At 46.0% G+C, this 27,288-nt stretch overlaps 2 protein-coding genes across 2 annotated transcripts in view; both read right to left on the minus strand.

The window, feature by feature from the left end:
• The window catches only part of LOC132899619 (ephrin-A2-like), a 217,518-nt gene extending 212,813 nt beyond the window's left edge, over positions 1-4,705 (minus strand). Inside the window, exon 1 of the mRNA XM_060941661.1 lies at positions 3,673-4,705. Within this exon, the coding sequence (XP_060797644.1) occupies positions 3,673-3,809 (137 nt within the window). The 5' untranslated portion in view covers positions 3,810-4,705. The remainder of the gene's footprint in view (positions 1-3,672) is intronic.
• fam174c (family with sequence similarity 174 member C) overlaps positions 1-27,288 on the minus strand; it is a 301,306-nt gene that overhangs the window by 121,309 nt on the left and 152,709 nt on the right. The window lies entirely within an intron of this gene.

Raw genomic sequence — 27,288 nt, forward strand, 5'->3', positions numbered from 1 at the left:
TATAATGTACATAATTCAAAATAAAATAAATTAAACACAATTAACAGTCCAAGGTTCAGGACTGAAGAGTTTCTCCAGTATGTCCCAAACACCCGCAAGACAAAAAACAATTCATTTTGATCATTTCGAGCAGAAATTACTGCATCGGAGATTTTTAAAAAATAAATAAAAAATACTCACCTCCGAAATAGACACCATGTCTACCGTGTTCATGCTGTTTGTTTATCAGCACGGTGCTGAATTCTTACTGATCTACTTTATTCTACTGCAAAAAAATAAAATAAACGCAGTAAAACAAATCATTCGAATCTAAAACACTGGAAAACGTGCACTTGTTGGGAAAGTGTTAATCTGATTTTTTTTTTTTTATAAAGGAAGGAAAGCAAATGAAGTAAGGCCTATAAAACCAGGCTAAATGTCCTCAAAGAGGCTAAAACTCATAATCCAAGAATCAAGTCGTCCATTTTTTTTAATGAACAATATAAAATCGCACTCGAAACGAGGCGTATATTTTCGTCATAAGCTTTTATACGAAAGCCCTTGATCACATTGCCTTATTTTCACACTTGCAGCTGAAACCCGTTGACTCGAGCGTCGGCCCTGCTTTCGACGCTTTACTTTTTCACTCGCCTGTGCTCTCGCGTCCACTTTTATCCCCTTCAACATTTTACATATTTCACCCCAAACCCTAGAAAGTGAAAATAACAGCTTTGGAGAGACTATAAGTCATTTGCAATGTGTACTGTAAGGCAGTCCAAAAAAAAAAAAAGTTTCTCTTGGGTCTGTTTAGCCTTGTCGAAAAATGGAACGCATAGATGTACCTGCTGATAAGTGAAATCAGCCCTGGCAGAACTGTGAAACTATACTAGACAAAACATTAGTAGGTGGAATTTTGTCAGGACGCTCGGTAAAGGGCGTAAAGTATGGACCGGTTGCTCATGTTGTGTCTCAGACATAAAACTGATAATGATATATTTTTTTAAAATAAAAATGCCTGATGCTTATCGAAAAGATGCAAAGTTAGTTAAAAACTTTGCTCTTATGGACTCAGACGTCCTGCTAGAACTGTGGAGGGGGGAAAAAAATAAATAAAAGTATATTAAGACTCCTCGTACAGGAAAGCGAGACGCGCCGGGCGTTTAACTCCTGAATGAAATTTCATGAAGTACAGTAAACCGATGTCTGTTCAGGTCAGTATAGTTCGGATAAACTCTTCAACTTGAAGCATGCGAATAACATGCACAGTGCTGGCGATGTTTCTCAAGTTATATCATATATAGGTTAAATTCCCGAAGACGCTTCATTCGGGTTAAAAATGAACAAATGAGCAAACTTCTTTCTGCAATGGAAAAGAAACAAAACAAAACGGTGAGGCGGCGAAGTCAGGAGTCACACCTTAACAAACATGCACGAAACGACGAGTCGAATTCTTATAAACGTAAAAAATAAACTTTCGATGTTGTGACTGCTGATGGGTTGCGTTTTATACCGTAGGCCTTTGAAAAGGCCCTGCTCTGAGTCAAACTCAAAATATGCTGGATTCTATGAAGCATTGCAGGCTGCAGACAAAGCTCAGCCTTCTGCCACACTGGAACATGGCCCAATACTCTGAGTACGGGGTGTGTGTGTGTGTGTGTGTGTGTGTGTGTGTGTGTGTGTGTGTGTGTGAGAGAGAGAGAGAGAGATGGGGGTAGTTTTAAGATTTCATCTCACAATGCGAACCACATGGTGATATGAAAGCAAACGTCTACAACACAGCTTCAACTGGAATCTATTTTGCAACACCTGCAGCAAAAAGAAGTCTTTTTTTTCAAAAAAATATATTAGTACGAGCACATATTTATGTCTACGATATACATTTTATACATATACAGTGCTGTGCAAAAGTTTTAGACCCTCGTTTTTTGTTTTCACACAAACTTTGTTATCGATTTCTATTTTATGACGTCTACGAAAACATTTTAGAGTCCAAACGTTCGGGGGGGGGGATTTCCCAGCATAAAATTAAACATTACGGAAAATAAAGTTTGTATCTGAGCAGTATGTTACATAAGAGCGCACTTTTCAGATGAAAAAAGAAAGCATAATGAAGGCTGCTGGGTTTTGGTGCAAAATGAAGACACGAGTGTGACAGTCAAAGTGTCCAGAAGAACTGGGGCTGGTTCTGGAAGACGCTCAGTAAAACCTACAGCTCATTTCCGCGTAAAACTGTGCTCATTGGACCTCAGACTACTATATTTTTTAACGCAAAAGGTCGTCTCATACCAAATATTGACTTTGTTTTATTTATTATGGCCCTGCGACCCTGTAGAACAGGATAAGCGGCTACAGATAATGGATGGATGGATGGATGGATGGATGGATATTATGGCTGATCGATGACTGTTTATAGTATTTTTTTTATGTTGAAACATTTAATTTCATTATTTTTAAGCCATTTTTGATTGGCAGCATTTTTTTTTTACATGTAACTCAGACTTTTGCACAGTATATATATATATATCAAAAGGTGTATATATATATATGAAAGATGAAAGAGCACACAAGAGAGATCCATATTATTAAGTTGCTGAGAGTTCTATGAAACACACGGGGCTTAAAAGTCGCGCCACATGACCTACGGAGGGAGCGTTCTATGAGGCAGAGAGCACTGTACTGTGGACGACTCGTATACTGGCTCACATAGTCAAGAGAAATCGTTCCGTTCCATCTCTCAGCTTGTAGAACTGATTAGAAATGCTAGCACGAGCTTCATGAGAAGTAGGTCTACACTTTCCTCACCTGTAGATATGAATCAGGGTTAGAGTTTACATCGAGAAAGTGACAGGAATAATAATAATAATAATACAGTAGCAGGATCATGACAGCATGCATGAGAAGAGTGGAATGGAGTTAAAATTGCCAGTACCTGTTGTTCAAAACGTTTTCAGGACGTTAGTACTCGTATTAGTTAAAACTACACTCAAAAAAAAGAAAAGTTAAAGTATCAAAGCTCTGCATTCATTCATTCATTCATTCATTCATTCATTTATTTATAGCAGGGGTTCCTGAACTTTTATGCAAGCAAACCTGAGTCTTATCAAATGATCAAAATCATCGAACTAAAATAAATAAATAATCAATCAATCAATCAATCAATGTGCAGAAGATAATTGTTTTTGGCTCTTTATTTATTTGTTTACTCCCCCAATAGAAAGCATGAGGTTCGAGTTACTCTGTGTCATGGCCTACTTGTTTCAGCGCTGCTGGAGTTTGCGTTCACTTAAGTGAGCAGTTAAATAGGTGAATAATCATGTATAAACAAACAAAAACAATTTAAAAAAAAAGATGTGATTTCCATGAATGCGACTAAATTCAAAGTAAATACACGATAATTTTTTATAAATAAATAAATAAATAAACTAATTTTCCTGACTATGCTTCATAAACCCCACTTTTTTTTCCTTTTTTTTTTTTTGTCCTCCCAGAACCACTGCTTTCGGGTCAAGTCCAGGAGTGTCCTGTTCACTTCAGCACTTAGTTCAAGATTTGTTGTGAACTGGTGCTGTTTTATTTCCAGTAAAACTAGTAAAGAAGTGAATCCACTCTGTAAGTCATGAACGTTGGTGGCAATTTTACAGCTCAGTTTAGAGTTTGAGCAAAAACTTGTGTCCTGAGAGAAGCCCTGCTTACCTGGGATTGGTGCTGTTCCAGTACACAGCGTATCTGTCTGAAATGATCTTGCTGTCATCTGCCCAAACTGTGACCCAAAACAGCATCATCAAAAGCGTCAACTCCATCTGATACACCACACAGTGCTTGTCCATCATGGTCAATCTCAATCCAATGCAATCAGAAATAAAAAGTAATAACAGTGTGTATATATGTATTTATATGTCTCTCTCTCTCTCTCTCTCTCTCTCTCCAGAAGAGGCTTTCTCCGGGATGCTTAGCTGCTCAGGTCTGTGCAGAAGAAAAGATTTCACTAATTACATTCTTCAGTGAAACTTCAGGAACAGATCAAGTCTTGGGAGAGAAGAGAGGAGAAGAGAGGAGAGGAGAAGAGAGGAGAAGAGAGGAGAAGAGAATGGTGGAAGAGAAGTGCGCGAGGCTGATGCTCATCGGGTCCCATTCAGCTCAGCACACTGAGGTCGCGCGCGCTCGCACCCACAGCCAGCTGCACGGCCAACATCATCCGCGCACGTGAGAGGAACAACAGTAAACAACAACAACAACAACGATGATGATGATGATGGTGGTGATGATGGTGATAAAAGCGATATTACAGCTGTGGCGTGTGCAGTGGGATGTGACGCAGTGCGAGCCGGGTGTGCAGTCCACTGCCTTTCACATCCATCCCAAAGTGCGTGAAAAAACTTCCCCACAGCACGCGCGCGAAACACGCATCCGGCCACAGGGAGCAGGAACACTGAGCGGCGAGATGAGAAGATCAGAGCCGCATCCTGAACACGCTCGGGTCGAGTCCCACACACGCTCAGGGAAACAACAGGAACAGAAAGGGAGAAAGCGCGTATCCGTGCGGGAGAGGGGAGGAGGAGGAGTAGGTGGAGGAGGAGGAGAGTACCGGCCCGGTTCCGCTCAGCACCGCGGGTCAAAGTTGCTCCGCTCCGCACGCGCGCTCTTACAGCGACCGCATCACTCTCCAACTTCACTCTCCGCTCACTCCTTCCCTCCTGCCTGACTTCCGCTCACCGGCTTCCTCTCTCTCTCTCTCTCTCACTCACTCACTCACTACAGTCAAACCCACAACATTATTGTATATACAGCGCTTATACTCTCTCTCTCTCTCTCTCTCTCTCTCTCTCTGTCACTCACTCAGGACCCTACAGTCAAACCCACAACATTATTGTATATACAGCGCTTATACCCCCCCCCTCTCTCTCTCTCTCTCTCTCTCTCTCTGTCACTCACTCAGGACCCTACAGTCAAACCCACAACATTATTGTATATACAGCGCTTATACCCCCCCCTCTCTCTCTCTCTCTCTCTCTCTCTCTCTGTCACTCACTCAGGACCCTACAGTCAAACCCACAACATTATTGTATATACAGCGCTTATACCCCCCCCCCTCTCTCTCTCTCTGTCACTCACTCAGGACCCTACAGTCAAACCCACAACATTATTGTATATACAGCGCTTATACCCCCCTCTCTCTCTCTCTCTCTCTCTCTGTCACTCACTCAGGACCCTACAGTCAAACCCACAACATTATTGTATATACAGCACTTATACCCCCCTCTCTCTCTCTCTCTCTCTCTCTGTCACTCACTCAGGACCCTACAGTCAAACCCACAACATTATTGTATATACAGCACTTATACCCCCCCCCCCCTCTCTCTCTCTCTCTGTCACTCACTCAGGACCCTACAGTCAAACCCACAACATTATTGTATATACAGCGCTTATACCCCCCCCCTCTCTCTCTCTCTCTCTCTCTCTGTCACTCACTCAGGACCCTACAGTCAAACCCACAACATTATTGTATATACAGTGCTTATACCCCCCCCCCCCCCTCTCTCTCTCTCTCTCTCTCTCTGTCACTCACTCAGGACCCTACAATCAAACCCACAACATTATTGTATATACAGTGCTTATACCCCCCCCCCTCTCTCTCTCTCTCTCTGTCACTCACTCAGGACCCTACAGTCAAACCCACAACATTATTGTATATACAGCACTTATGCCCCCCTCTCTCTCTCTCTCTCTCTCTCTGTCACTCACTCAGGACCCTACAGTCAAACCCACAACATTATTGTATATACAGCGCTTATGCCCCCCCCCTCTCTCTCTGTCACTCACTCAGGACCCTACAGTCAAACCCACAACATTATTGTATATACAGCGCTTATGCCCCCCCCCCCCTCTCTCTCTGTCACTCACTCAGGACCCTACAGTCAAACCCACAACATTATTGTATATACAGCGCTTATGCCCCCCCCTCTCTCTCTGTCACTCACTCAGGACCCTACAGTCAAACCCACAACATTATTGTATATACAGCGCTTATGCCCCCCCCCTCTCTCTCTGTCACTCACTCAGGACCCTACAGTCAAACCCACAACATTATTGTATATACAGCGCTTATGCCCCCCCCCTCTCTCTCTGTCACTCACTCAGGACCCTACAGTCAAACCCACAACATTATTGTATATACAGCGCTTATGCCCCCCCCCTCTCTCTCTGTCACTCACTCAGGACCCTACAGTCAAACCCACAACATTATTGTATATACAGCGCTTATGCCCCCCCCCCTCTCTCTCTGTCACTCACTCAGGACCCTACAATCAAACCCACAACATTATTGTATACACAGTGCTTATGCCCCCCCCCTCTCTCTCTGTCACTCACTCAGGACCCTACAGTCAAACCCACAACATTATTGTATATACAGCACTTATGCCCCCCTCTCTCTCTCTCTCTCTCTCTCTCTCTCTCTCTGTCACTCACTCAGGACCCTACAGTCAAACCCACAACATTATTGTATATACAGCGCTTATGCCCCCCCCCCTCTCTCTGTCACTCACTCAGGACCCTACAGTCAAACCCACAACATTATTGTATATACAGCGCTTATGCCCCCCCCCTCTCTCTGTCACTCACTCAGGACCCTACAGTCAAACCCACAACATTATTGTATATACAGCGCTTATACCCCCTCTCTCTCTCTCTCTCTCTCTCTCTGTCACTCACTCAGGACCCTACAATCAAACCCACAACATTATTGTATACACAGTGCTTATGCCCCCCCCCCTCTCTCTCTGTCACTCACTCAGGACCCTACAGTCAAACCCACAACATTATTGAATATACAGCGCTTATGCCCCCCCCCTCTCTCTCTCTCTCTGTCACTCACTCAAGACCCTACAGTCAAACCCACAACATTATTGTATATACAGCACTTATGCCCCCCCTCTCTCTCTCTCTCTCTCTCTGTCACTCACTCAGGACCCTACAGTCAAACCCACAACATTATTGTATATACAGCGCTTATACCCCCCCCCCCCTCTCTCTCTCTCTGTCACTCACTCAGGACCCTACAGTCAAACCCACAACATTATTGTATATACAGCGCTTATACCCCCCCCCCTCTCTCTCTCTCTCTCTCTCTGTCACTCACTCAGGACCCTACAGTCAAACCCACAACATTATTGTATATACAGCACTTATACCCCCCCCCCCGTCACTCACTCAGGACCCTACAGTCAAACCCACAACATTATTGCATATACAGCGCTTATACCCCCCTCTCTCTCTCTCCCTCTCTCTCTGTCACTCATTCAGGACCCTACAGTCAAACCCACAACATTATTGTATATACAGCTCTTATACCCCCCCCCGTCACTCACTCAGGACCCTACAGTCAAACCCACAACATTATTGTATATTGTGGCAGCGGGGGCGTGGTCAAGCGCCGGTCTGTGACAGGAGGGCAGAGTCAGGGAAGGTAAGTGGCAGAATCACTACACCTGACGCCAATTAACCTGTGTTTGTGTGTGTCTTCCCAGTGACTGTGCCCTATTTAAAGAGGGAGAGCAGAGGAGCTTCCCCGAACCAGACACCTGTTGTGTGTCTGTCTGTGTTTTTTGAGCTAAGTTAGACTGAAAAGTGTGACAATAAAACGGTTTATCAACCTGAGCTCTGTCCTGCCGTCTTCTGTGCTCTGCTAATACACAAGAACTGCCACAGTGGTGCCGAAACCCGGGACTGTAGCACCAACGCCGAACCGCCCCATGGAGTCTTCCCCATTCGCCGACCTGGTCCACGCCCTCGCCACGGCCCAGCAAAGCCAGCACCAGGCGCTAGTCACGCTCCGTAAGGAGCAGTAGCAGCGCTTCGAGGCTTTGGTGTTGGCCCAGCAAGAGGACCGACAGGCGTTCTGGCACCTCCTCGCGTCGGCGGGGACAACTGACGCTTCCACCGCGGGCCCGTCCCCCCCTCACTCTGAAAAAGATGGGCCCACAGGATGACCCCGAGGCTTTCATCACGCTCTTTGAGCAAGTCGCAGAGACCTCGGGTGGCCAATGGATCAGCGCGCAGTGCGCCTCCTCCCCCTGCTGATGGGAGAGGCACAGCTGGCCGCACTACAGCTCCCCGCCAACCACTGGCTGGCCTACGTGGACCTTCGCCGGGCCATCCTCCAGCATGTGGGGCGCACCTCCGAACAACAGCGCCAGTGCTTCCGTGCTCTGCACTTGGAGGAAGTCGGCCGGCCATTCGCGTTTGACCAGCAACTCCGGGATGCCTGCCGGCGGTGGCTGAGGGCCAACAACCGCGACGCCGAGGAGATCGTCAATCAGGTGGTGCTGGAGCAGTTCATCGCGTGCTTGCCCACAGGAACCGCGAAGTGGGTCCAGTGCCACCGCCCGGCGTCGCTGGATCAGGCCATCAAGCTGGCGGAGGACCATTTGGCGGCTGTTCCGGCGGCAGGACAGCAGACAGCCTCTTCTCTTCTCTCCTCTTCTCTCTCTCTCTCTCTCTCTCTCCCCCTCCTCCTGTGTCCCGTCCTCGCCCCATTCCCCCACCGCGGAGGCGGGGGCCGGCACCACCCCAGCCGGCCCGCCGCACCCGCGGTGCCCTCCCATTTTTCCCTTCTGTGTCTGTCTCTCCCCCCCCTCAGGTGAGTGAGCCCCCGAACACCAGTGCAGAGAGGAAGCCCGGGCCGGTTTGCTGACACTGCGGGGAACCGGGCCACCTCCAACAGCAGTGCACGGAAATGGAGGTGGGCACGGTGGTTTGGATCCCCGATGCGCCAGAAGCCGCCCTCGATCGGGCCGGAGTGTATCGCATACCGGTGAGTATTCAAGGGGATACATATCAGGCGTTGGTGGATTCTGGTTGTAATCAGACCTCAATTCACCAAAGCCTGGTGCAAAACGAGGCATTGGGGGGAGCACAGGGGGTGAAGGTGTTGTGTATGCATGGGGATGTTCACAGCTACCCTTTGGTGTCAGTCCACATTTGTTTCCGAGGGGAAAAAGTTATAGTGAAGGCGGTGGTTAATCCTCGCCTTACCCACTCTTTAATTTTGGGGACTGATTGGCCGGGATTTCGGGATTTAATGACACACTTGGTAAAGAGTGGGTCCTGCCATTTAACAGGGGGAGGTCCGGGTGTCGCTTTGGCAGGAGCAGCTGTCGCAGAGCCGTCTATGTCATCTCCGCGGCAGAGTGAGGAGCCGCCGGCCCCTCATCTCTCTGTTGGGGAATCCCTCGCAGATTTCCCATTAGAGCAGTCACGAGATGAGACTCTGCAGCATGCATTTGACCAAGTGAGAGTAATCGATGGTCAACGATCCCGCCGAACGCCACCCCATCCTTCCCCTACTTCGCGATTATGAAGGATAGGTTATACCGAGTGTTGCAGGACACTCAAACTAAAGAGCGAGTCACGCAACTTTTAATTCCAAAGAGCCGCCGGGAATTAGTATTCCACGCGGCTCACTTTAATTCCATGGCTGGACACTTAGGGCAGGATAAGACACTAGCCCGAATAATGGCCCGATTCTATTGGCTGGGGATTCGCGGCGTTGTTTGTAGGTGGTGTACGGCGTGCCACGAATGCCAGTTAGTAAATCCAGTGGCCATTCCAAAAGTGCCTTTGCGCACTCTACCATTAATTGAGACCCCGTTCGAAAGGATTGGGATGGATCTCGTCGGGCCATTAGATCGGTCAGCACGAGGGTACCGCTTTATATTAGTTCTGGTGGACTATGCAACGTGATACCCGGAAGCAGTGCCTCTGCGCAATATCTCAGCACGCAGTATTGCGGAGGCGCTCTTCCGCGTTATCTCCCAAGTTGGAATCCCGAAAGAGATTCTGACTGATCAAGGCACCACATTTATGTCACGGACACTGCGCGAACTGTATGGGTTATTGGGGATTAAGCCGATCCACACCAGCGTGTATCACCCACAACGGACGGTTTAGTGGAATGGTTCAATCGCACCCTCAAGAATATCATTAAAAAATTCATAAGTGAGGACGCACGTAATTGGGATAAGTGGCTCAAGCCCTTGTTGTTTTCAGTGCGAGAGGTCCCCCAAGCCTCCACGGGGTTCTCCCCGTTCGAATTATTATATGGGCGTACAGTAAGCCGCACGGCATTCTAGATGTGCTGCGGGAAAATTGGGAGGAGGGACCTTCACAAAGTAAGAACGAAATTCAATACGTTATGGACCTGCGCGCAAAACTCCACACGCTCACCGACCTAACCCAGGAGAATTTGCGGCAGGCCCAAGAACCACAAGCCCGCTTGTACAACAAGGGTACGCGCCTTAGGGACTTCACAACGGGAGATAAGGTACTCGTACTGTTGCCCACATCGAGCTCCAAATTGATCGCCAAGTGGCAAGGACCCTTTGAGGTCACACGGCGAGTCGGGGACGTCGACTACAAGGTGAGGCAAACGGACGGGGGGGGGCGCTACAGATTTACCACCTCAATCTGCTTAAACTCTGGAATGAGGAGGTCCCCGTGGCGTTGGTGTCGGTGGTTCCGGAGAAGGTGGAGCTGGGACTGGAGGTTCAAAAAGGGGCATTGGCATCACGTACCTCTCCGGTCCCCTGTGGAGACCACCTCCCCCCGACCCAACTCACGGAGGTTGCCCAGTTGCAGACCGAGTTTTCGGATGTGTTCTCGCCCCTGCCTGGTCGCACTAACCTCATAGAGCACCACATAGAGATGCCCCCGGGGGTGGTAGTGCGTAGCCGCCCGTACAGACTACCCAAACACAAAAAAAAGGTGGTTCGGGAAGAACTTGAGACCAAGCTCGAAATGGGCATCGTCGAGGAGTCCCACAGTGACTGGAGCAGCCCGGTGGTCTTGGTACCCAAGGCCGACGGGTCGGTCCGGTTCTGTGTGGACTATAGAAAAGTCAACGTGGTGTCTAAATTCGACGCGTCCCCAATGCCTCGTATTTATGAGTTGCTCGATCGACTCGGCACTGCTCGCTTTTATTCGACACTGGATTTGACGAAGGGATATTGGCAGATCCCCTTGACTCCACTATCCCGAGAAAAAACGGCCTTTTCCACACCGTTTGGTTTACACCAATTCGTCACACTTCCGTTTGGGCTGTTTGGGGCGCCCGCCCGCTACGTTTCAGCGGCTGATGGACAGGGTCCTCCGCCCCCACGCCACCTATGCGGCCGCCTATCTTGACGACATCATCGTCTATAGTAATGACTGGCCGAGGCACCTCGAACATCTAAGGGCCGTCCTTAGGTCGCTGAGGCGAGCGGGCCTCACAGCCAACCCGAAGAAGTGTGCGATTGGGCAGGTGGAAGTACGGTATCTGGGCTTCCACTTAGGCAACGGGCAGGTGCGTCCCCAAATTAACAAGATTGCAGCAATTGCGGCCTGCCCGAGGCCCAAGACCAAAAAGGGGGTGAGACAGTTCCTGGGGCTGGCTGGCTATTATCATAGGTTTATACCTAATTATTCGGATGTCACCAGCCCGCTGACTGATCTCACTAAAAAGGGGGCACCAGATCCAGTCCAGTGGACGGAGCAATGCCAGCAGGCTTTTTCTGAGGTAAAGGCTGCACTGTGTGGGGGGCCACTTTTACACTCCCCTGACTTTTCTCTCCCCTTTATGTATGCGTCGGACAGAGGGCTGGGGGCGGTTTTGTCCCAGGAGGTGGAGGGGAAGGACCGCCCCGTCCTGTACATCAGCAGGAAGCTGTCGGTGCGTGAGGGGCGCTACAGCACCATAGAGAAAGAGTGTCTGGCCATCAAGTGGGCGGTCCTCGCCCTCCGGTACTACCTGCTGGGGTGCCCTTTCACCCTCTGTTCGGACCACGCGCCCCTCCAGTGGCTCCACCGCATGAAGGATGCCAACGCGCGGATCACCCGTTGGTATCTGGCACTCCAACCGTTTAATTTCAAGGTGGTCCACAGGCCAGGGGCGCAGATGGTCATGGCGGACTTCCTCTCCCATCGGGGGGGGGAGTTGGCTGCAGGCCGGACGGCCGCCCAGCCTGAGTCGGGCGGTGGGGGTATGTGGCAGCGGGGGCGTGGTCAAGCGCTGGTCTGTGACAGGAGGGCGGAGTCAGGGAAGGTAAGTGGCAGAATCACTACACCTGACGCCAATTAACCTGTGTTTGTGTGTGTCTTCCCAGTGACCGCGCCCTATTTAAAGAGGGAGAGCAGAGAGCAGAGGAGCTTCCCCGAACCAGACGCCTGTTGTGTGTGTGTCTGTCTGTGTTTTTCGAGCTAAGTTAGACTGAAAAGTGTGACAATAAAACAGTTTATCAACCTGAGCTCTGTCCTGCCGTCTTCTGTGCTCCGCCCATACACAAGAACTGCCACATACATACAGCACTTATACCCCCCTCTCTCTCTCTCTCTCTCTCTCTCTGTCACTCACTCAGGACCCTACAGTCAAACCCACAACATTATTGTATATACAGCGCTTATACCCTTCTCTCTCTCTCTCTCTCTCTCTCTCTCTCTCTGTCACTCACTCAGGACCCTACAGTCAAACCCACAACATTATTGTATATACAGCGCTTATACCCCCCCCTCTCTCTCTCTCTGTCACTCATTCAGGACCCTACAGTCAAACCCACAACATTATTGTATATACAGCGCTTATACCCCCCCCCCCCTCTCTCTCTCTCTCTCTGTCACTCACTCAGGACCCTACAGTCAAACCCACAACATTATTGTATATACAGCACTTATACCCCCCCCTCTCTCTCTGTCACTCACTCAGGACCCTACAGTCAAACCCACAACATTATTGTATATACAGCGCTTATACCCCCCCTCTCTCTCTCTCTCTGTCACTCACTCAGGACCCTACAGTCAAACCCACAACATTATTGTATATACAGCGCTTATACCCCCCCCCTCTCTCTCTCTCTCTCTCTGTCACTCACTCAGGACCCTACAGTCAAACCCACAACATTATTGTATATACAGTGCTTATACCCCCTCTCTCTCTCTCTCTCTCTCTCTCTCTGTCACTCACTCAGGACCCTACAGTCAAACCCACAACATTATTGTATATACAGCGCTTATACCCCCCCCCTCTCTCTGTCACTCACTCAGGACCCTACAGTCAAACCCACAACATTATTGTATATACAGCGCTTATACCCCCCCCCCCTCTCTCTCTCTCTCTGTCACTCACTCAGGACCCTACAATCAAACCCACAACATTATTGTATATACAGTGCTTATACCCCCCCCCCCTCTCTCTCTCTCTCTCTCTGTCACTCACTCAGGACCCTACAGTCAAACCCACAACATTATTGTATATACAGCACTTATACCCCCCCTCTCTCTCTCTCTCTCTGTCACTCACTCAGGACCCTACAGTCAAACCCACAACATTATTGTATATACAGCGCTTATACCCCCCCCCTCTCTCTCTGTCACTCACTCAGGACCCTACAGTCAAACCCACAACATTATTGTATATACAGCACTTATACCCCCCCCCCTCTCTCTCTCTCTCTCTCTCTGTCACTCACTCAGGACCCTACAGTCAAACCCACAACATTATTGTATATACAGTGCTTATACCTCCCCCTCTCTCTCTCACTCACTCACTACAGTCAAACCCACAACATTATTGTATATACAGTGCTTAAACCCCCCCCCCCCCCCCCCCCCCCCGGTCTCGCGCTGAGTGACTGAGCGGATCTCCCTTCACGCGCGTGCTGAGCGCTGCACGCTGGAGGGGGCGAGGCTACACCGAGCGCCAAGTTTTCATAATTGAGCGGGACACAAATTTAACACCGCATCACACACACACACACACACACACACACACACACACACACACACACACACACACACCTGCAAGAGAACATTACAGACTAAGATAGATAGTGTGGTGATTTTGTGTACACTGTATGTAACCACACACACACACACACACACACACACACACATTGATATAATCACACATACAGTAATTAAACAATGTTGGCTGGCTTTTTTCATAGTATATCAGATATATTCCATTCAGCTGGCATGATACTAAATGAGACTTACTTGTTCAAACTGCGAGTTGGCCTAGTGTCTGCCTCTCGACCTGGAGATCGCGAGTTCTACTCGCGGTCGGGTCATACAAAGACCATCATAAAAATGGTACCTACTACCATCTGGCAAGGCACGCTGCGATCCAGATGTGAGTGGGGAGTCAAACTCTGGTGGTTACCAGAGGACCAGCCCCCCACCGTAACCCTAGGGCTATGGAAATGGAGATCAGCACCGCACCCATACGCCTTAAAGAGCTGGTTAGTACTGGGACAGGAGACTGCCTGGGAAAACCAGATTCTGGCGTGAGAGGGACTTTGACTTACTCGTTCAACATCATGCTAGCTGAATGGAATATATCTGATATACCATGAAAAAAGCCAGCTATTATCTCATCTCATTATCTCTAGCCGCTTTATCCTTCTACAGGGTCGCAAGCAAGCTGGAGCCTATCCCAGCTGACTACGGGCGAAAGGCGGGGTACACCCTGGACAAGTCGCCAGGTCATCACAGGGCTGACACATAGACACAGGCAACCATTCACACTCACATTCACACCTACGGTCAATTTAGAGTCACCAGTTAACCTAACCTGCATGTCTTTGGACTGTGGGGGAAACCGGAGCACCCGGAGGAAACCCACGCGGACACGGGGAGAACATGCAAACTCCACACAGAAAGGCCCTCGCCGGCCCCGGGGCTCGAACCCAGGACCTTCTTGCTGTGAGGCGACAGCGCTAACCACTACACCACCGTGCTGCCCCGGCCAGCTATTATTATTATTATTATTATACACACATATTCCTTTGGGGCGGCACGGTGGTGTAGTGGTTAGCGCTGTTGCCTCACAGCAAGAAGGTCCGGGTTCGAGCCCCATGGCCGGCGAGGGCCTTTCTGTGTGGAGTTTGCATATTCTCCCTGTGCCTGCGTGGGTTTCCTCCGGGTGCTCCGGTTTCCTCCACAGTCCAAAGACATGCAGGTTAGGTTAACTGGTGACTCTAAATTGACCGTAGGTGTGAATGTGAGTGTGAATGGTTGTCTGTGTCTATGTGTCAGCCCTGTGATGACCTGGCGACTTGTCCAGGGTGTACCCCGCCTTTCGCCCGTAGTCAGCTGGGATAGGCTCCATTTTGCCTGCGACCCTGTAGAACAGGATAAAGCGGCTAGATATAATGAGATGAGATAAGACGCATGTTATGGCATTTTCAATTCACTGCGACGGTTTATTGCGAGTGCCGCTGACAAACATAGAAATGCTTGTGCGCATGTGCAGCAGAAGACTCTCTCGTTGCATATTCGCCTCATCTCTGACGTGTGACGTCATGTTGTCTTGACAACCATGCAATATCATGAACCATATTCAACGCTCATTCTCCATTGGGTAGAGTGACGCAGTACATGTCGGATAAGCGATATGCTAACAATATTGCATGCTATCAAACCAAATGAATGAAACCTGGTAGAAGGGAATAGAACACGTGTTTTTATTCCAGTGACAAGGAAAGATAGAGTTTACTTCCCTTTATCTCTGCTGTAATGATTGTATATGATTAGTACACCATCATTAATAACTGAGGTGACCTCGGGTAATATAGACTATTTAGTAGGTGAGTTTGTGGTCATAACGCAGCGGCTCAGCAGTCGTGCCTGCATCAGAGAGCAGAGAAGGAAACAGAGCATTTCACAATGTGAGATTCAGCACTGATTAATATTTCAGAAAGTCAGGGTAGGCGGACAGGGAGAGGGTGGGGCGTGGGGGGTGGAAGAAAAATACGAATGAAACTTTAATTCCCTGCTTTTAAAAATGGCACAGAGATTAATGGTGGACACTTATAAAAATTTCATCGGTTGTTATGCATATATGCATGGAGCAGAGGGCCTTGTCGACAACTTGTGGCAGAGGCTGCAGGAGTGACTGTGCTACGGGCAAGAGCATGTACACGAGAATAATCTTCAGTCTGATTAGTCTCCCTCGACAAAGCCTTCGGGGTTGTGAAAAGGAAAATGGGACAAGAAACAAAACCACCTTTGAATGTTCTATTACCCTTGAATAGATTTGGAGGAAGGAAGTAATGAAGAGTAATGAAGAATAAAATGTCATTGAGTTCGTTGCTTTCACCCTGCAACATCGAGAGGAAAATATATTAATAATATTAATAAAAATCGAGGAACTCTAGAGTATGTGTACCTCGTTCTGGTGAGTCAGATTTCTATTCTATTCGTTCCTGTTCTTTACTGACAGGAGTGGAACCTGATGTGGAGCCTCAAGGTTCAACATGTTGCACATTCTGAGAGTCTTTCGGTTATAAAGAGTGGTTATTTGCGTTACCATAGGCTTTCTGTCAGCTCAAACCAACCTAGACATTCAACAACAAGCTGCTTCCACCTGCAGAACTGCTGTTTTTTGTTTTCCACACCATTCCATGTAAACTTTAAAAACAGTGGTGTGGGAGAAGTTGTGCCATCATCAGTTTCTGAAATACTCAAACCAGTCTGTCTGGCATGCCACTGTCAAAGTAACTGGGATATAGATTTATTCTATCCACATTCACTGGATATGAGCAATCGTGCGCTCTGATTGGCGACTCTACTACTAGGCTATCAGCTCATATACCATGAGTAGAGAAAAACAAAATGGTGGAGTGTGTTGCTGAACCAACTGAGGACGAAATAAAAACTACTTGAAAACAAACCCACAAAAACTACAAAAAAGCAACAAAATATGGAATGAAAGTATTTCATGGCAAGAACATGTTTTGTTTTTTGAATTTTTCAATAATAATAATAATAATAATAATAATAATAATAATAATTATTATTATTATTATTATTATTATTATTATTATTATCATCGCATTTTTCACTAATTGCTCCTGCCATTTCTCCAGTTTGATTACATTCTAAGCGGAAATGATTTTGTCGGATGTTTTGTATAAAGTTTTTATTTATCAAATTTGCAAAAAATAAAAAAATGCTCTGTTTTTCAAAATCCAGCAAAGGTGGATAGAATGAAACAGTTATTCCACTCAATCTCATTGTACATGGCTTATAGCCAACTCGGTGCTATGCGCCTCATTGGCTATTAGCTCATATACGACTCGATTTTGTGGAATAACTGTTTATATATAATTTATATAAACACAGGATTCTTATTTATGTTTCATATTATAGATTCAAGGGAGTAACTCTCATGTACTTCAGTAATAATAATCTCATCTCATCAATAATAATAATAATAATAATAATAATAGAAGAAGAAGAACAACAACAACTTTATTCATCACATGTACAGTGGTGCTTGAAAGTTTGTGAACCCTTTAGAATTTTCTATATTTCTGCATAAAGATGACCTAAAACATCATCAGATTTTCACACAAGTCCTAAAAGTAGATAAAGAGAACCCAGTTAAACAAATGAGACAAAAATATTATACTTGGTCATTTATTTATTGAGGAAAATGATCCAATATTACATATCTGTGAGTGGCAAAAGTATGTGAACCTCTAGGATTAGCAGTTAATTTGAAGGTGAAATTAGAGTCAGGTGTTTTCAATCAATGGGATGACAATCAGGTGTGAGTGGGCACCCTGTTTTATTTAAAGAACAGGGATCTATCAAAGTCTGATCTACACAACACATGTTTGTGGAAGTGTATCATGGCACGAACAAAGGAGATTTCTGAGGACCTCAGAAAAAGCGTTGTTGATGCTCATCAGGCTGGAAAAGGTTACGAAACCATCTCTAAAGAGTTTGGACTCCACCAATCCACAGTCAGACAGACTGTGTACAAATGTAGGAAATTCAAGACCATTGTTACCCTCCCCAGGAGTGGTCGACCAACAAAGATCACTCCAAGAGCAAGGCGTGTAATAGTCGGCGAGGTCACAAAGGACCCCAGGGTAACTTCTAAGCAACTGAAGGCCTCTCTCACATTGGCTAATGTTAATGTTCATGAGTCCACCATCAGGAGAACACTGAACAACAATGGTGTGCATGGCAGGGTTGCAAGGAGAAAGCCACTGCTCTCCAAAAAGAACATTGCTGCTCCTCTGCAGTTTGCTAAAGCTCATGTGGACAAGCCAGAAGGCTATTGGAAAAATGTTTTGTGGATGGATGAGACCAAAATAGAACTTTTTGGTTTAAATGAGAAGTGTTATGTCTGGAGAAAGGAAAACACTGCATTCCAGCATAAGAACCTTATCCCATCTGTGAAACATGGTGGTGGTAGTATCATAGTTTGGGCCTGTTTTGCTGCATCTGGGCCAGGATGGCTTGCCATCATTGATGGAACAATGAATTATGAATTATACCAGCGAATTCTAAAGGAAAATGTCAGGACATCTGTCCATGAACTGAATCTCAAGAGAAGGTGGGTCATGCAGCAAGAGAACAACCCTAAGGACACAAGTCGTTCTACCAAAGAATGGTTAAAGAAGAATAAAGTTAATGTTTTGGAATGGCCAAGTCAAAGTCCTGACCTTAATCCAATCGAAATGTTGTGGAAGGACCTGAAGTGAGCAGTTCATGTGAGGAAACCCACCAACATCCCAGAGTTGAAGCTGTTCTGTACGGAGGAATGGGCTAAAATTCCTCCAAGCCGGTGTGCAGGACTGATCAACAGTTACCGGAAACGTTTAGTTGCAGTTATTGCTGCACAAGGGGGTCACACCAGATACTGAAAGCAAAGATTCACATACTTTTGCCCCTCACAGATATGTAATATTGGATCATTTTCCTCAATAAATAAATGACCAAGTATAATATTTTTGTCTCATTTGTTTAACTGGGTTCTCTTTATCTACTTTTAGGACTTGTGTGAAAATCTAATGATGTTTTAGGTCATATTTATGCAGAAATATAGAAAATTCTAAAGGGTTCACAAACTTTCAAGCACCACTGTACACTTGTGAAATTCCTCTCTGCATTTAATCCATCTGAAGCAGCGAACACACATGTGAGCAATGAGCACACACACATACCCAGAGCAGTGGGCAGCCATGCTAGGAGCGCTTGGGGAGCAGTTGGGGGTTAGGTGCCTCGCTCAAGGGCCCCTCGGCCTAAGGCTGCCCCATGTTAGCCTAACCTGCATGTCTTTGGACTGTGGGGGAAACCGGAGCACCCGGAGGAAACCCACGCAGACATGGGGAGAACATGCAAACTCCACACAGAAAGGCCCCCGTCGGCCACTGGGCTCGAACCCGGACCTTCTTGCTGTGAGGCAACAGTGCTAACCACTACACCACCGTGCTTCCCACATAATAATAATAATAATAATAATAATAATAGGGAAATGCATTAATAGAATATCAATTAGAAGCACTTTTCTTGTATATACACAAACACACACATGCACACATGTTTTGCTGTGTGTGTGTGTGTGTGTGTGTGTGTGTGTGTGTGCGCGCGCTTGTGTGGCTCAAGTTATAACTCAGTCCAGTGACTGAGGAAGGCAGCACATAGATAAATAACTGCATAAAACTTGCCTCGACTCTGACAGTCATGTGCAATCAATGAAGCTGCTGTGCAAAGCTCTCGGAGATTCATCTCTCCATTACAGCAGAGGCAAAGGGCAGACGTCTGATTCACAGGTCATATTTCTCCTTCCACGCTGTCTCTTCTTGATGGCTTTCTGAAGCTTCTTATACCATTTCCGGGGTTACATGGTTGAGCAGAGGGCAGTGGCTTTGCAAACGACTGTCCAGACCCGATTGCCCTGTGGCTATGGCCAAGGCCTCATCTACTGTAGGACAACAAGCACCTGTTGAATAGGATGAGCCTCGCTCGGGTCTCTCATCCAGAAATCACGAGCGGCTGTATTATGGTTCAGCACGGCTTCTCGGCTCATAGAATGGATCAACAGGGGCAGTGTAACTAATGCATTATCCCAAATCATACCTGTCAGTGAGAGCCATGTTAACATTTTCTTGTTTATATCCACAGCAGCAATATATCAGTCAGCATGAAAGTAATTATTAAAAGTCCTGAAGTGCCGTGTTAGTGTTGCTGTAAATGGACTGTGCATTGGCTAATTTCACTAACACCCCCCCACACACACACACACACACATCCTTTGCAATTCCCTTTATCCATCTACAGCAGTCATTTGACAAACCAGGCCGATGTTTGAAAAATATATCTGTCATCAGAACGGGTCACTTTGTGAAAAGCAGTCAGTTGGAAATGTATATAGGCCTGAGGAGAGATGTCGGAAAAAAGCCAGAGAAGGGGTCACATCTGTTTTTTCTTTACAGACCAATCTGTAGCACACGCCAGCAACCAAGCGGTGTGTAAAACAATCCTGGAGGGAGCGAGCATACCTTTTTAATAAGCTTCAAACAGAGTTGCGGTTGACTTGGGCCAAAGCAGAGGCTTTGTTAGAGCAATGTATTTGTCAATAAATGACATATGCAGAAAAGGGATGTAGGTCAATGTGATACAAGAACCTAAGTTGGATCAGGTTGAATAATTGACCTCAGTATTACACTATATACACGACATTCATTTTGAAGCCTTGAAAGAAACAACGGGAGAGTATACGATTGAATCCGACACACCTGCATGTTATAACGTAGACCCATTTTATCACCACTTTTATGCAATTCTTCTCCATAAAATAATTTTACTACATTTTGGGATTATCTCAATTTAGTTTCGTATAAATAATATGTGTGCTCGCCTGCTGTATAGCCTTTTAAACGCAGCTGTAAACGAACAAACTATCGGCCTCTTGCTCCCTGTGTCACAGACACAAACCATAGCTCTGTCTTAAAATGGCTACATTAGTCTCAGCAGTCCTTCTCTAATAAGTGTGTGAACGTTATGAAGTCTCTTATGGAGCTCGGACATAAATTTTAAATGCCTCCTGGCAAGAGGAAAAGTCTGTAGTTAGTGGCTTTATGACCAGGTCCTTTAACTTGCAATCACAGCTATCATCTAACTGTAGGCCTGTAATGGTGTAAAGAGGTATAATAAGCCTTTTAAATGATGTAATTGCAGTGCAGAGTAGACAAATTGGGTACACAAATAAATTAATTAATTAAAAAAAAACACGTTAGAGGCGGCACGGTGGTGTAGTGGTTAGCGCTGTCGCCTCACAGCAAGAAGGTCCTGGGTTCGAGCCCCGTGGCCGGCGAGGGCCTTTCTGTGCGGAGTTTGCATGTTCTCCCCGTGTCCGCGTGGGTTTCCTCCGGGTGCTCCGGTTTCCCCCACAGTCCAAAGACATGCAAGTTAGGTTAACTGGTGGCTCTAAATTGACCGTAGGTGTGAATGTGAGTGTGAATGGTTGTCTGTGTCTATGTGTCAGCCCTGTGATGACCTGGCGACTTGTCCAGGGTGTACCCCGCCTTTCGCCCGTAGTCAGCTGGGATAGGCTCCAGCTTGCCTGTGACCCTGTCAAACAGGATAAAGCGGCTAGAGATGATGAGATGAGATGAGAGAAGACACGTTAGAATCATAAACTAAAATTATTACCTTTATTCGACAGAAATATAAATTGGTTTAAAAATGTTAAATATGTGTGGTGCACTTAAATGGATGCTATGAATGAAGGTATGTGCATGCACACACACACACACACACACAAACATATACGAAAACACAATAGCTGTCTGTAAACATGTTCATGATTGGATTAAGAGAGAAATGTAGTCCTGTATGTCCTCAAATTACTGAAACAAAAATTATTCTTAGTAAGAATTAGACTGAAAGCAGAACAAACTCTCAGGGTTTTATGTTCACTCAACAAAAGCTTGTAAAATGAATTAAATCTGTGACTGTAACTATCTCAAACAAAACAACAACAACTGTAAACTGTTTCCAGTGCTATTTCCTGGCCTTAGGTATACAGCCTGTGCACCTCTTCCAGATGTGTGCACTCCTATTTAAGTGTGTGTGATCTTGTTTATTCCTCCTGACTCATGTTGTGATGCTCTTGTTATGTGCTCCCCCTGTCGAGCCCAGGTGGTACTGCAAGCCAACCTTCCACCCTTGTCCACAAGACTTTTCAGTGGTACCTGTGGGTGTGTGTTGAAGAATGAATGGTACTGATACTTATTAGCATCGCCCAACTTCACTTTGCTGTCACACATCCCTATCCTCCATGTCCTACTCGAAAATGCATTCACATTTATAGGCGAGGACGGTAATTGAATAGTTCATGTATAATTCATGTCTTCGCTAAAGAGACACAAGGACAACAGAAGTGCATGGGCTTCCGAGACGTCCAAAATTAATTTTTTTTGCAGTATTTTATTCTCTTCTTGCGATATGTGGGCTATAAACAATCCAAATCTTTCTCAATGAAGCTTTTGACCTGTTTCCTGTTTCTCTGTTATCAAGAATTGTAGACCTACATCCCGTTTTGTTGCTGTGGTGTATTAAAATCTTATTAATATTAATAACATTTACTCTGAATGCAGGTGCTAACACTTTAAATGCAACTTGAAATGCCACGCCCAGCCAGTTGAACTGTGGTATCATGCCATCCAGGCATGTCTGTTCAAGAGTGCTTGATCATAGAATAGAGTACATTTCTAGCTGTTATACTAGTATACTCCAGTGTTGTAGTTGAGTCACTAAACCTCGAGTCCGAGTCCAGTCTCGAGTCCCCAGTGTTCAAGTCTGAGGCAAGTCCAAGTCATTCAAGAAAATTTCAAGTTGAGTCCACTATTGATCCGAGTCGAGTCCGAGAACACGACTCCATCCGTACCATTTGACGGTGGCTGTTGCTGCCTTTATGTGAAAGCATCTCTGCTACTGTGTTGGACTAACGTTCCTGCTCGACTGCACCATTTTAGCTCACAGGCTACAGATAAAAAGCTTATTCATCGCTCAGCAAGCCACGCCCACTATCAACAGGGCAAATAACATGAGAGAGGGTTAACACTAGCTAGTTCATCATTCAGCAAGCAAGGCCCGCTATCAACAGAGCAATGAACATAGCATGTCACTTCCTTCTCTGGATGAAGTCTTGCCAAATGACGATTGAAGTTCGAGGTTGTCCCCGTCGTCTCCTCGATAGTTCTTCTACATATGGAACATTTTTTTTCTCTCCGTGCTTCCACGGAAGGTGGTCGCATTTTTCTGCTCTCCCTCTCCCTCCTTTTTTTCCCTGCTTGTGCTTCTGTGTCTTGTTTCGTCTGCTGTACTTTTTGAAGAGACTCTTCCTGCATTACTTTCTAAACTAAAAAAAGCATGGAATTGATAAACTGGTCTCCTAATGAAATTGACACAGTTTTCTCGATGAGAAGTTTGGGTTCGGGGTAACCCGTTTGTCCTGCCAGAACGTTTGCGGCTGGTTACACGATGGACGCGTGGGAGCGGTGGCGGGTCGTGTGCCTGGCGATTCTTTCTGTGGAGGACATTGAAGATATCTACCTATTCGGAACCATGATTACAGGACTTTTGCTGATTGGATTAGGCATTGCCCTGGTATATCGAGGAAATCAGACAACGGTGACAGCTGTTCAAAGCCCCACAAAGCTGCCCGATATGATTGGAGTGGTGGGCAAAGCTGTTGGCACTCAGACTGTGGACATTCAGAACTTTAACCACAAAATGGTTGTTATCTCAGAGCAGCTTTCAGCTTTGCAAGGAATACGTTTTTCGGAGATCAATTTGAATAGAATGGACAGATATGGACGAGCGGTGTGGACGTGCAAAGACTGCGCCTGGAAAGACCAAACAATTCATATCTTATCAACATTCGGCACCCTGAGACAGTACCGACCTTGGTTTAGGCCGTTGCTGAGGAAACATTTCCCCCTGAAGGTCGCTGCCGGGAGACACTCTCATTCCTCGCATTCGTCTCTAACTCTCCGCGGTCGCCATTTTTACCCCCAGTGCGACAAGCGGGTGCGTGACCAGCGCCTTCATGGCTGCAGGAGCAGATGGCTGCTTGCTTGCACTGGATTACCTCCTCCCCTTCCCCTCCTCCCTTACCCCCTACCCCTGATTCCCCCCTCAAGTCCCGTGTTTAAAGTGTACTTGTGTTGTTGTGTGCTTATGCAAAGGTTTTTTTTAAATGTTCCCACACTGTACTCCTGACAGGAGCATAGTGGGGGCATGTTCTTTTTTTTTTCCTTATCTCTCTTCATGTTGTGTTTCCTTTTTATCTTTATCCCTGTCTTCCTGTCCTGTCTACCCTATGTCAATTGTATGTTGTATATGTACGGACAGGTTGACGGCTAATTTCGCTGGTACATGTGACTAGTGACAATAAAGGGGATCATCATCATCATCATACCAGTGCATTTTTTCCCACTGCACGAGAAGTCTATATAAGCAAAGCAGACAATCCTAGGGTCGTTCTCTCCAGGCATTTTGGTGCCGTTAATGTTAGTTTGTCCCTGAATGTGCATTCTCTTGCATGAAATTAGTATAAAAATTAATGTAGATATAAATATCTTATGCCAAATTATTATGGCATGTTAGAAAAAAATTAAGGAAAAATCCAAGTCAGAGTCTCCAATTTACGAGTCGGAATGCAGTTACTGTACGAGTCCGAGGCCAAGTCTGAGTCATCAGTCCAAGTCAAGTCACGAGTCCTTAAAATTAAGGCATGAGTTGGACTCAAGTACTACAAGCCTGGTGTACTCTCAATAATACTTTGTGATACAGTAGCTTTCCCAGTCATAGCACCTAAAGGGTTCTTGGGGTTGTCTCCTTGAGGATGTTCTTACACATTTGTTAGGTTTTGATCTGTCTGTAACAAAGGAGGTTGAATTGACAAAGTATGCTCTAGGAATGTCGATCTCTGGAGCTGAGAAGATTCTGCCTCACGGATCGATCTGGGAACAAACAAACAGTCACTGACAGACACAGCTGTTCAGAGATGTTTCTCAGTTTATTGTAGGACAAACATGAGTATATATTCACATTCAAGAGTGTGTTGCAGCTATGTGACTGGATGATGATGATGATGATGATGATGATGATGATGATGATGATGTGATTGATGAAGCTAAGTTATCTATGTATAACGTAAACGAATGATGAAGCACTACATCACTGGTTTAGACTACACTACTTTATGAAAGAAAAGAGACATTATGCACCATTACATCACCTGTCAGGATTATAGTCTTATGAAAAGAAGAACAACATTACTGGTCAACACAACCTTCATTAAGCAGAGAACAGAATGTGCGAGCGAAGATAAATCTCAAGGATTTAACTAACCAAAACTAGTAGCAATCAGAACAGCCTGTACCAGTTTCAAGAACAAGTAGCAATCAGACCAGCCTGTACCAGTTCCAAGCATGCCAAACATACAGTGGATATAAAAAGTGTACACATCCCGTTAAAATGATAGGTTTTTCTGATGTAAAAAAAAAAATGAGATCAAGATAAATAATTTCAAAACTTTCCCCACCTTTAATGTGACCTATAGCCTGTACAATTCAATTGAAAAACAAACAAATCTGTTGGGGGAAAACATAAAAAATTAAAAAATGTACAATAAGCTGGGGCGGCATGGTGGTGTAGTGGTTAGCGCTGTCGCCTCACAGCAAGAAGGTCCTGGGTTTGAGCCCCGGGGCCGGCGAGGGCCTTTCTGTGCGGAGTTTGCATGTTCTCCCCGTGTCCGCGTGGGTTTCCTCCGGGTGCTCCGGTTTCCCCCACAGTCCAAAGACATGCAGGTTAGGTTAACTGGTGACTCTAAATTGAGCGTAGGTGTGAATGTGAGTGTGAATGGTTGTCTGTGTCTATGTGTCAGCCCTGTGATGACCTGGCGACTTGTCCAGGGTGTACCCCGCCTTTTGCCCGTAGTCAGCTGGGATAGGCTCCAGCTTACCTGCGACCCTGTAGAAGGATAAAGCGGCTAGAGATAATGAGATGAGATGAGACAATAAGCTGGTTGCATAAGTGTGCACACCCTTAAACTAATACTTTATTGAAGCACCTTTTGATTTAATTACAGCATTCAGTCTTTTTGGGTCGGAGTCTATCAGCCTGACACATCTAGACTTGGCGATATTTGCCCACTCTTCCTTGCAAAAGCGCTCCGAATCTGTCAGATTGCGAGGGCATCTCTTGTATACAGCCCTCTTCAGGTCACCCCACAGATTTTCAATTGGATTTAGGTCTGGGCTCTGGCTGGGCCATTCCAAAACTTTTTTGGGGTCATTGTCATACTGAAAGATGAAATTCCCCTTCATCTTCAGCTTTCTAGCAGACACCTGAAGGTTTTGGGCCAAAATTGGCTGGTATTTAGAACTGTTCATAATTCCCTCCACCTTGACTAAAGCCCCTGTTCCAGCTGAAGAAAAACAACCCCAAAACATGATGCTGCCACCACCATGCTTCACCGTGGGTATGGGGTTCTTTTGGTGATGCGCAGTGTTGTTTGTGCGCCAAACATACCTTTTGGAATTGTGGCCAAAAAGTTCAACCTTGGTTTCATCAGACCATAACACATTTTCCCACATGCTTTTGGGAGAGTTGATATATATATATATATATATATATATATATATATATATATATATATATATATATATATATATATATATATATAATTTTTTTTGCAAAATTTAGCCGGGCCTGGATGTTTTTCTTTGACCCTACCTCATAATCCAGACATATGGAGAATACGGGAAATTGTTGTCACATGTAGCACACAACCAGTACTTGCCAGAAATCCCTGCAGCTCCTTCAGTGTTGCTGTAGGCCTCTCGGCAGCCTCCCTGACCAGTTTTCGTCTTGTCTTTTCATCAATTTTGGAGGGACGTCCAGTTCTCGATAAAGTCACTGTTGTCCCATATTTTCTCCACTTCTTGATGACTTCTTGATGTCTTCACTGTGCTCCATGGTATATCTAATGGCGTGGAAATGTTTTTGTCCCCTTCTCCTGACTGATACCTTTCGACACTGAGATCCCTTTGCTGCTTTGTAAGCTCTCTGTGAACCCTGGCTTTTGCTGGAGGATGCAACTGAGTAAATGTCTGAACTTTATTTGGGGTTAATCAGAGTCATTTTAGTTGATGGTAGGTGTGAACCCAAAAAGACTGAATGCTGTAATTAAATCAAAAGGTGCTTCAACAAAGTATTAGTTTAAAGTGCATATTCTGGACCAATTTTGTTTTTTTTATATGAAAGTATGTCCCTTTACACACTCATCCAGAAGGGTAATTTTGCACAAGGCCATCTGTCTACAGCAGAAAAAAATAAAATAACAAAACGCGTCTGGAAAAATCCCAAGGGAGTCTGGAGCCAGATTCGTGACATCACCTGCGGAAGCGCGAGCAGGCTGCGCGAGCTTTGCACGGTTTCAGTGCACAGCCTGTGTAGACCAAGCGCTCC

Source organism: Neoarius graeffei, chromosome 15 (assembly GCF_027579695.1).
Source record: "Neoarius graeffei isolate fNeoGra1 chromosome 15, fNeoGra1.pri, whole genome shotgun sequence".
Lineage (NCBI taxonomy): Eukaryota > Metazoa > Chordata > Actinopteri > Siluriformes > Ariidae > Neoarius > Neoarius graeffei.